The following is an 11375-nucleotide window of genomic DNA, read 5'->3' as shown; positions in this document are numbered from 1 at the left end:
CACTTTAGACTTCATCCATGCTTTTACAGAGTACTCTGTTACTGAAAAAAAATGTGGTTTGGTTCTTGAGAGCCATCCTAGACCAGAAGTTCCTCCTTCAGGTTAAGGAGTGCTGTCTGATTTCTTCAGTAGAGTAAATATGTACACAGAAAACAACCTGAAGGAAAACACAAACATGACACATCAGTGTGCCCAGCTGGTCAAGAAGGCCAATATCATCCTGGCCCGCATCAGAAATAGTGTGGTCAGCAGGGCTAGGGAAGTGATTTGTCCCTCGGTACTCAGCCCTGGTGAGACCACACCTCAAATATTGTGTTCTGTTTTGGGCCCCTCACTACAAGAAGGAGACTGAGTTGCTGTCATGTTCAGAGAAGAGCAACAAAACTGGTGAAGGGCCCAGAAAATAAGACTTATGAGGAATGGCTGAGGGAACTGGGCTTGTTTAGTCTGGAGTAAAGGAGGCTGAGGGAAGACCTCATTGCTCTCTACAGCTACCTGAAAGAAAGTTGTGGGGAGCTGGGCATCAGTTTCTTTTCTCAGGTGTCAAAAGACAGGACACAAGGAAACAGCCTCTTGTTGTGGCAGGGGAGGTTTAGACTGGATATCAGGAAGAATTTATTCATGGAAAGCGTGGTTAGGCATTGCAACAGACTACCCAGGGAAGCAGTGGAGTCACCACCCCTACGCATATGTAAGAGATGTGTGGATGTGGCACTGAGGGTCATGGTTTAATGGTGGAATTGGTAGTGTTAGGTGATGGTTGGAATTGATGACCCTAATGGTCTTTCCCAACCTAAATGATTCTGTGATTCTAAAGAAGATGATGATTTACCAGTGAATCAAAAGAACTTCATGTATGGCTGTTGCTTATATGCAGATTCACACTTGGTAAATCCTTGCTTTGCTCACTAAGTTCCATAAGAAACAGGCGAGGAAACTTTTAAGAAACTTTGCCCAGTTAAAAATCCTGTTTGTAACAATAACTTTTCCACCTTCTAAAGAGAAAAATACTGCCTTTTTAGAACCATAGAATCATTTTCATTTAGGTTGGAAAATACCTTTAAGATCATCAAATCCAACCATTAACCTAGCGCTGCCAAGTCTACCACTAAACCACGTCTCTAAGCACATCTACACGTCTTTTGAATATCTCCAAGTATGGTGAAACCTTGTCTTCAACAAGAAATTTTAGTATAGTTTTAACCTTTGTCATGTGGAAAATGACTTATCTGCTCAGTTTTCTTACAAAAGCCGTGAAGTCTCACATTTACTTATTTAAAGTTCTTCCCTCGATTTAAAAGTACATTGTCCATTTGCCTTTGCTTTCTGTAAATGGCTTAGAAGGCTGGAACTCCTCAGCAGTGAATTACATTGTGTATTTTTACAACTCTGCCTTATGGAAACATCCATCCAACAAACTTTTTTTTGAGTAGAATAAGATTTATGGAATCGCAGAGTTTTAAGAAAAAGGCCCAGGAGATCAATCTGATTTTTATTTCACCAGCCATTCCATTTCTCCCAGTTACTCTGAATGAAGTCTAATACATTGTGTTTGGTGAAAGCATATCTCCTAGAACAGCTTTTATTTGTCTAGATGTGAAGACATCAAAAGCTGATAACTCTACCAATTTTCTGAACAGTTTGTTCCGTTAGTCCCTTTCATTGTTAAAAATGCTGTTATTTTCTCTTTCAGATGACTGGCCTCAGCTTCCATCTGACATTCTTTGACTAAAGAACCTTTTAACATATAATGACAATACCTACAGACTATAATTAAGTCTTCACAGAATCTTTTGCCTTTTTTTTTTTTCTTCCCTAAGCTGAAAATATAAAGCTTTTAAAAGTTTCTCTTTAAAAAAGTTTTCTCAGCCTGTCAGGTAAGTTTTGTGGTTCTTTTCTGCTCTTTCTCCAGTTTCCACTCTGGACCAAACAGCAGGTTGATCTCATACAGTATCTCATCTCTAGCAGTAGCTAAAAGCAGATGCCTTAGAAGAGTATGAATAGGGCTGCTGTATATGCTATTCTTCTGATTTTCATCTGTGCTTTGCAGGGACTTCCTGATCAATCTGATCAAGAATTGCTCCCTGAGAACAGTTAGATACTTCTTAATCCATTTTACATACTGATACTGTATCATGTTACTCCAGACAAAAACATATAGCACTAAATCAAATACCCCTTACCTAAATCTCACTACAGTCACCTTCATCAGGCTTGTAGTGAGAACAACTTGTTTTTTGTAACATCACTTGCACTCTGTTAATGACACTCATGGTTTATTTCTTCAGCAACAGAATTATATTAATTCTCTCCAACTGTTTTGCTGAGAACAGATTTCAGGGTGTGTGGCCAATAGTCACCCCTCTGCTTTTTTTGAACACTGGAACTCATCAGCACTGTTCTAGAACAATGCCATATGCCTGGTATCCCAAGATTAACAGCCCTGGGAAAAAATCTGCCCCCACCAATTCTCATAGGTTGTAGAGTGCAAGTTACTCAATCCTACTAATCTGAAGATGTTTATTCTGAGTAGGTGTTGCTTAATATCCTTCTCTCTTAATAATGGACTGGAAAGTACCCCGTTGTTCTCATATGATATGATTACAACATGTTGCTTCTTTGTAAATGCAGAAGAGAAACAGTAAATAAATAAATAAAAAGTTATTTTTTGGTCATTAGCAGTATTGGCATCTCCATCTATTAAAGGTCAGACACACAAATGGGATTTATTAGAAATAATATATTCTACATCTTATTGACTATAATCCTTTACAGTTATTTTTCTTGATGGTCTTAGTTTTCTTTAACATTTTTAACACTTTACAATTCCTCATTTTAGAGCTGTTTCCTACTCCTGATCCCACTTCTGTTTTGTTTATTTTTAATTGCTGTTTTTGCTGGTGAACAGATTGGTTCTTAAAAAGAGAACAGTTCTAAGTTTTGAAATATTATGGCTAATTACATTTTAAAGACATACCACTTCTCATTCACAATTTTTCTTCCAAATAATTTTACTCACTAGCCTGCTTAGCAGTGATATATTCAGCTATTTTAATCCATTAGGAATATAGTGCAAGCAAGTATTGGTTGATTCTATCCTCTGTTAATCAATACTGAATAAAATTAGGTCATGATTATTGGTTTCTAGGCAACCACTAACTTCCAATTCATTTAATTAATTCATTTATCTTTATCTATGCTAGTTATGCTCAAACAGATTGACTGCTGTTTGGTACCAGGTTTTGTATATCATCTGTACTATTTACAATGGCTATTGATGATTAGCTATACGAGACTTCCAACATAGGCCCTGCAATCTGAACTTTTCCCATAACATCACAGTTCTTCCTTCTTCCATGGCAAACTATAATTTAAAGTATATTCATGAATAAAATACCGGTGAAACAAAAAATCTCCAGATGTCAGGAAGAAGCACAAGCACTCAAGCAACAAGATGATGCATAATTTCATGTTCTTTGGCATGCAAATAAAAATATAAGAAATTTATTCAGAGACAAATATGAGCATGTCTTGTTTCCAAATCACAAAACAACAAAAAGCAATCGATAGTCTTTTATAAATCAGCGTACATTAAGCTATATGCCCTTTTCATGAAATCTTCCCAACATTCACCCCAACCCCTTCATAGCTATTGTCAGAACACCCTGCTCCAACTTCATCCTTCAACCTACTGCATTCCTTCCTTTTCCTTCAACATGTAGAATCATATCACAGAATCGTTTGGTTTGGAAGGGACCTTAAAAATCACCCAGTTCCATTCTCTGCCCAGCCTGTGTTTGTGCTTGGGATTGCCCTGACCCAGGTGCAGGACCTTGCACTTGGCCTTGTTGAATCTGATGAGGTTCACGCAGGCCCACCTCTCAGGCCTGCCCAGGTCCCTCTGGATGGCATCCCTTCCCTCCAGTGTGTTGACTGCACCACACAGCTTGGTGTCGTCGGCAAACTTGCTGAGGGTGCACTCAATCCCACACTGTCCATGTCATCAACAAAGATGTTAAACAGTGCTGGTCCCAGTACTGACTCCCTCCTCTCTGCCCTCTGGATCCAAAACTGCACCGTTTCATGGTCACCGCAGCCAGGGTTGCCCTTGAGTTTCACATTCCCCATCAGCCTATCCTTGTTGGTGGGAATGAGGTGCAGCATAGCACCTCTGCCCAGCGCTACCTAAACCCACCCAGTAATTGATTCAATCCTCAACACCCCAACGCATTTAACTCCCACTCAGCACATTATCAGCTGCCAGCTGTCCTTTCTGCTCCTTATGCAACCAGGTCTACACTTCTAGAAAATTCCTCCAGGAGTCTCCACATAAGCCACGTACCACCCCCACCTCCTCCCACCTCTAAAGGTATTTGGAAATAATTTCATTTTTCGGAGTGAAAGCAAAGATCTTGACTTTGTGATTCATTTCTTGTTGCAGTAATTTTACTTCTCCCATACTAAATGTCTACAGCCTTCAGAAATAGTCACTGCCTGATTATCCATTAAAACATGATTTAACAAAATTGTTTGTCAAGCAAGATCAGCAGTTGAGTGACCTCAATTACTGATTAAAATGAGTATGTTGTTATATTAATAGCATGCAACACAGAGCTCTCCAGATATGAAAACCGATTGTAGTGGCTCAAGTGATAGAGTCAATACTCCATATCTACAAAGACTCCCTCAATATATTCTTTATTAAGTCAGCATAATAACCAACAGCCGCTGTAGCTCAGAGAGCAAAATTTAAACTTTTTCTCCAGATTCTTTTTACAACGTGGCTTGCAAGCAATCCTAAATCAGCCCTCATGCTGCATCTATATCAGATGACCAGCAGCAGGGATGGTGAGGCCACCACCTAGCCACCTTGTGACCCAGTTGCATGGCCAGCCTATTCTATCTTTTGCAGTGAAAAACCAAAGTGGGAAAGCCATTACCTGTTAATTGGCTCTTTAGTGCTTACCACAACTCTCTCCTGTGTCTCCCATTTCACTCTTTCACTTTCATTTGAAGCTTCTGTTGCCAAGTCAATTTGAATTGATGACAAAGGAAAAAATAATTATAAATAAAATGAAATTCTAAAGGATACATTACTAACTTGAAAATGCAGCTGCTTTTTAGACTAACATTTTAAGTTGCTTTTTTATTACAGTGAATACTTCAAGTTGAGTTGGAATTAACACAGGCTTTTCATATTTTGAAATTGAATTCAATGGAAGCATGAGACCAGTAATTCTGAAACAAGCTGGTTTTTTTTTGTTTTTAATTTTCCAGATACCTATATCCTTGTGTGTTTGAACATATGTAATTGTTTCTGTGCAGTGTTAAAGGGATTAACGAATGTTTCTAAAACAGAAGATTGAGATCATATTTTCTGTTTTCTTTGGGGATTTTACGTCACACACTGGGAATAGTGTCAGAATAAGCTGTTTCATATACAGAAAAAAATCCTTGAGTACAATGGAGAGATGCAAAACTAGAAAAGAGGTCTTTATCCTGGTTATCTCTTCCATTCCAAGATCAGGTCTGTACAATGTGAACTTGAATTTGATTTACAAGGCTCTCAAAAGGCAATATAAAAATTAGCAGACTAGCTTGATACATTACCACATTAAGACGTTCCAGAAACATTTCAGAACATTACACATTTGCTTTCCTGAGTGCAGTTTTAGCCGTAAGACAATCTACCTTAATTATCACCTGATGCAGGGCTTTGGAGCTGGCTTCTATAAAACCAAATTGCAGAAAATTGTGTTCTTTGGGCCAAGTACAGATCATACCACACATACTTGTGGGGCACAATGTAGTTTTAGTTTTTCTTTTCTGTACACAAATATCTGGCTGATGCTACTGTGTATCTGTACAATCATGCATGTGTTTCCACATACATGTAGGAGCAGATATTTTCCTCATAGCTTCTATGTACTTTGTTAAACACACACTCTAAAGAACGGAAAAATAAACAAGTCAAATTACCACCAAATCAACATCAGTACTGTTCTGTATTTAGCTTTTAAACGTTATCTTAACTTTTAAATGTTAGCACTACATATTTTTGCTTATAATTACTGCATTTGCAATTATCTATTTTACATGAGACTGCTGGTTTATGCAGAGAAAGGTCTCCCTCATGTGGAAGTCAGTTTGGCAGCTCCAAAGAAATACCATGCCTTGTGTCTTAATAAAAATTCTGTTGCTTAGATTTGCAGATCATGTTTGGATAGTATCTCTAAACAACTTCTTACATTTTAGTTCATTGGAACTATCGTTAAAGGGTGAATGGAAAAAAAAAGATGACAGGATTTGCAATAATTTTAAAAGCTTGTTTAAAAATAAAGTAAAATACTTCCAAATGCATTCCGACTGTAAAGAAAATTCATATAGGCTAAATTTACAGGTTTTATGATCTTGCACCCACCAGTTTCTTTAGCTTTCCTCTATAGCTGTTCTGAATACTGTTCAAGAGGTTCTCATATATGTGATTTTCATGTATCACTTTTCCTTGACACTGCAGAACTGGAGTCTAAAACTGAAACTGATTATGAGAGTTAGAACTGACTTAATTATGTGCTTTGGTGAAACTACAAAATTAGTATGTTTTGGCTAAAAACTTCTGTGTTTCTTCACATCCATAACTAGTGTGGTTCAGAAATAAGTCCTGTCAAATATTCCATCTTGGAACAAAAAATAAGTAGAAACCAATGAAGTTCTTTTGCTTTTCTCAGCTTAAATGCTTTAAAAGAAAAACACAAAAAAGTTTCAAGTGAACATTAACAACTGTTGTTATTTTTCTCAAACACATAGATTTGACCTAAAGTGAATGCTTTCAGTTTTCTTTTGCTAGAAAAAAGAGGAAGGAGTCTTTTGAGCTTACCAGGCATATTTTCTTACTTTGTGTTTGAACAAATAAATAAAATACCAACCATGTTTACAGCTATGAATCAAATGTCTAAAATATATTAGCTAGTAACCAAAGTTAAAGTTTGATCATAAAAAATGTTGCAATACCAAACCCAAAGTAAGGTATTACATCTAAAGACAAGAAAAGTGCAGTTCAACTAGCAATTTTGTTTTAGTGGTGTAAGAATTGGCATGATCTTGCAGAAAAACTTCAAAATAATTCCTCGATTGCTTTCCCACTCCCATAGCTGAAACCATCAAATCTATGAAGTTGTTTTGTAGCACTTCTGCATGCCAGACTGGAAAGGCCGAATAAGAAAATCTTGTGTTGACTTTTACCGTTCCCACTGGGGACACAACTTTCCCTATACATATCTCAAAAATTTTCACAAACCAACCAAAACCATTATAATTGCTATAGTATATAACTTTTTAGTGCCAGTGATGGTATAGCTGGGAAAACAAAGATATAACAAAGATCTGATTTGAGATCATCAACAAAAAATAAAAAGCAGTGGGAGAACTGACAAGGTCATATTCTGAATGGTTATCCTCTATGTAGCTCAGATTATAGTTGGCTTTTTTTTTTAAGTCATACTATATAAATTTATAAATAATACAAGAATTTAGCATGCATCAGAATGAAATGTAAAAGTAGTACACAAGTATGTCTGCTGTAAAGCTGTCTGGCACAGGCTCTCAGTCTTGAAATTTTTCATAAAGCTAGACTGAACCCAAATCATGATGAAATCAAACACAGTTCCACTCCATCCAAAACATTTGTGAGCCATAAATACAAGAGAATAACACAGAATATAAATTAATGTTTTTTTTTTTTTTATTGCTGGTAGTGTTCTTTTTATCCCCAGTTTTGAAATTCAATCACAAGACAGTTTAAGTGCATCTATTAAAAGAGAAACAAGGCATCAAATCCCCATGCTGATTAGCATTATCTCACATTAATTCCAGAAAAAAATTACCATCCAAATTTCTCAGCTTCAGCACATCTCAGAATTATTTTTTTTCCCTGTTGTGTTGAATTTTGTAGTCCTGTGCAATTTAAAAATCACATTTTTATTTATACATTTAAAAATCATGAAAAAGCAACCCGATTTGCCTAAAGTGATACATAGTTAAGATGTGAAACACACTGACATTTCCAGCTCATTCCATACTTATATGCCATTACAGAGAAACCATAATTTTACTGAACACATAGTCCCTTACTCAACAGGAAAGCTCTCTGGCTTGGTTTACGATCCAAGAAATTTTGAAGCATATCCATCCCATCCAAAGATCCTCCAGGTTTCAAAATAAGATTTCTGTATTTCATTCCAGCCTGATAAAAGGTAAAGCAGAATGTTAGTATTTCTTATCTTGTAAACTGCCATTTTTCTGTATCTGTTGTGTATGTAAAAGTCTGAACATGTCTTCTCTTTCCAGATTTTCTTAGTACCAAAACAGAATATACCACAAATATAACTTAGATCTGCTGGAAGAACTCAAGACAGGAGAAATTTAGCCTATTCCCTAGGAAATCCTTTTTCTTGTGGTTTTACACTGTTCTAGAAGTTAAAATCACACAACTTGCCAAAGTTCTGGAAGACATTCTTCAAGGGCATAACATGACTGACCGGCAGGCAAAGAGAACCTAACATTCATTCTCTATTAACTGATGATTTCTCTTTCTTTAATCTCTATTTCAAGAACAGAGATGATACTTCAGAGACAAATAAACATAACACTGAGGAATAACATGGCACATATAAACATTTTATGTGCATAGCAATATATAATATATATATACATATATATAAGCACATAGAATTTCCCTGTTAAAATATATTAAAGTAATGGGAACTTTACTTACATTTTCAGTAAGAAACATTATTACTTCAGAAGGAAAAGATTCCTTTAAAAGGAATGATCTAAAAGCTTCTGAGACAGCAGTAAATTCAGACATTCTTAACAAGAAGTCATCTTTTGAAGAAAGTATCTGGAGAATTTGGGGCCTCGGACATAAGAATCCATGAGAAAAACGTATTTTTTCATGTAAAAGTCCTAGATACTCTTAATATTGAAGAAAACAATGTTCTTCCTTTCAGTCACTGTATACACACACATATACTTCCCCCACACGTCAAAGCTATGAGATTAGAGGACTACACTGTTTCCTGATTGCTACTGTAAAAACAGTAAAAAGCATAGGTCTTTTTAACTGACAGACTTCCATAACTTAACTGCATTACTAATCACATTGCCTGAGAGTACACATGGAAAAAAATAAAATAAAAAAGATAATACGTCACTGAACATTGCTAATATTTTGGTATTTGTGTTTGTTTCCTGAACATTAGCAGAATGGAATATATTGTTCCTTTTAGTTTAAAAGTGTTATTTGAGTAAATGTGATTCTTTGCTGTTGTGTCTCCGGTAAGCAGAATTCTCAATTCTAGAGAGACCAGAGATAATTTCAGATAACGTGCAAGAACTGAGGAGTATGACAATTAACAATGCTAAAGTTAAGTGTTTGTTGAAGAATTGTTATAGATACAGTCACTTAAACTAGTTTCTATAACTGTTGCTCAAAACAGGAAGAGACGTTTATTCTAACAGGAAGAGGTAAGCCAAATTTCTAAGAGTGAGTGCTCGTCATAATACCGTAACTGTTTTCCTTTCCTGCTGTTCTAAAAACTAGTCTAAATCTAGATAAAATGAAATACAACTACAAAAATCTTACTGGTGTCTAGCATTTGTTTACATAAGATTGTCTGTCCCATCCTGTGGAACTGTATTACACTTACATTGAATGCAAGTATAAGTAACAAGTTAAAAGAGAACCAATTTAAGAAGATGGTATTGTTCTGAAAAGGGAGGGCAAATCTCCAGAGATCCTTCTGAAGTTATGTGAACACCCAAGCAAAGTGTGTGTGCATGCATGTAAGAGAGGGAGCAAGACATACACGTGTGGCCATGCTTTTATTTATGAGTGAGACCCTTCCAATCAAATAAGCAGGAGTGCTTATTGTCACATGCGCGTTATAAATCCCTAGCACTTCAAAATCAACCTTGACAACCTTTAGTCATCTCTCCTCCCAAACTCTTCAGTTTTCTTCCTGTCTTCATAAAACCTCTCTTTCCACAGTCCTTACTCACCTAATCACTGCCAGAGTTTTCTGGCCTCTACCCCATCTCTCCTCTTGGGACGTCTTTGTCCAGCTCACAGTCTAATTCTATTTTCTTTCTCCACCCTCTAGAGGGAGAGACATTTCTAGAAGTACTGGTTGCTGTGATTAGGAAAGGAAGGAATCAAAGCAAATTCCAGAGAGGAATAGGGAAGCTGAGTACTTTCTACTCTCTCCTTTACTTCTCTCGTATGTACATTTACTGAAGGGAAGAACTAGTGCTGGCTGCTGAATCCAGAAGACAGGTAAGGGAGGCAGGAAAACCAGAAGGTCTTTGCCATAACAGAGATGCAGCATCTTCAGTCACAAGTCTAATACTATGCCTGAAAAATAAAAAAGATTGCCAGAATTGGCAGGACAACTAATCACATTATTAGCTGTCCTTCCTTCATGCCAAAGGCAGAAAAGGCTGAAGAATTACAAAACAGTAAAAAAAAAGCCCAGTAAATCTAAAACCCATCAATGATTCCAAAGTCATTTGGGAGAAAAACTAAGGAGGAAAAAAATTGTGAGTTATGCTGTGCTGTGAAAGAGAGGCATAACTTCAATTTTCTAAATAATTGCTATATAAAAATACCACACACTTGAGGCACCATTCATGGAAATAGAGCACTATTATCATACAGCTTGCATAGCAGAAGAATATGCATCTGTACTTACAATGAAGAAGTATGTTTTTTCTTTTTGACATTAAAGAAGTATGTGTCAATCAATGCAATGCAATGTCTTAAAAGTCATAAAAAAATACGACCCTGTATAATAACTGTATTAAAATCCAAGTTCTCTCCGAAATTTCAATGATGTTCAAAAGCAATTATTACTATAACACTTTTTTCTGTTGATCTGAACTTGATGGTGTACTGGGTCGGGCTGGGATGTTAACTTTCCCTGCAGCAGCCCATACAGTGCTGTGCTCTGCACTTGTAGCTAGAACAGCAGGGGTACCACACCAGTGTTGTGTCTGCTGCTGAGCAGTGCTGGCACTGCATCAGGACTCTCTCTAACCCTTCTAGGGGGCGGGCAAAAAGTGAGAAAGGAACATCACCAGGGCAGCTGACCTAAACCAACCAAAGGGATATTCCATACCATATGATGTCACACTCAGCAACAAAAGGTGGAAAAAGGAAGACGAGGGGAGGGGTGGGCTCTCATTGTGAAAATGTCTGTCCTCCCCCTGAACACCGGCTACATGTGTTGAGGCCCTGCTTCAAGGACGTGGTCAAGCATCGCTCATTTGTGGGAAGTAGAGAGTAATTTCTTTCCTCTGCACTTCCACATAGCCTTTAC

General features: G+C 37.0%; 1 protein-coding gene and 1 long non-coding RNA gene across 6 annotated transcripts in view; one reads left to right on the top strand and one right to left on the bottom strand.

Moving 5' to 3' along the window:
- The window catches only part of LOC308185950, a 32975-nt gene extending 25395 nt beyond the window's left edge, over positions 1–7580 (top strand). Inside the window, exon 3 of the long non-coding RNA XR_013943841.1 lies at positions 1694–7580. This is a non-coding gene — a long non-coding RNA (uncharacterized lncRNA). The remainder of the gene's footprint in view (positions 1–1693) is intronic.
- A 143-nt stretch (positions 7581–7723) lies between these two features.
- The window catches only part of NLN (neurolysin), a gene marked incomplete at its 5' end in the record, with an annotated part of 39144 nt that continues 35492 nt past the window's right edge, over positions 7724–11375 (bottom strand). For all 5 annotated transcript variants that reach the window (XM_080574674.1, XM_080574678.1, XM_080574677.1 and 2 more), the window contains one exon: positions 7724–8242. In XM_080574674.1, coding sequence (XP_080430800.1) covers positions 8108–8242 — 135 coding nt within the window. In that variant the 3' untranslated portion in view covers positions 7724–8107. The remainder of the gene's footprint in view (positions 8243–11375) is intronic.

Source organism: Anser brachyrhynchus (genome assembly GCF_964034855.1).
Source record: "Anser brachyrhynchus genome assembly, chromosome: Z".
NCBI classification, from domain to species: domain Eukaryota; kingdom Metazoa; phylum Chordata; class Aves; order Anseriformes; family Anatidae; genus Anser; species Anser brachyrhynchus.
This window is presented reverse-complemented; position numbering and strand designations above follow the sequence as displayed.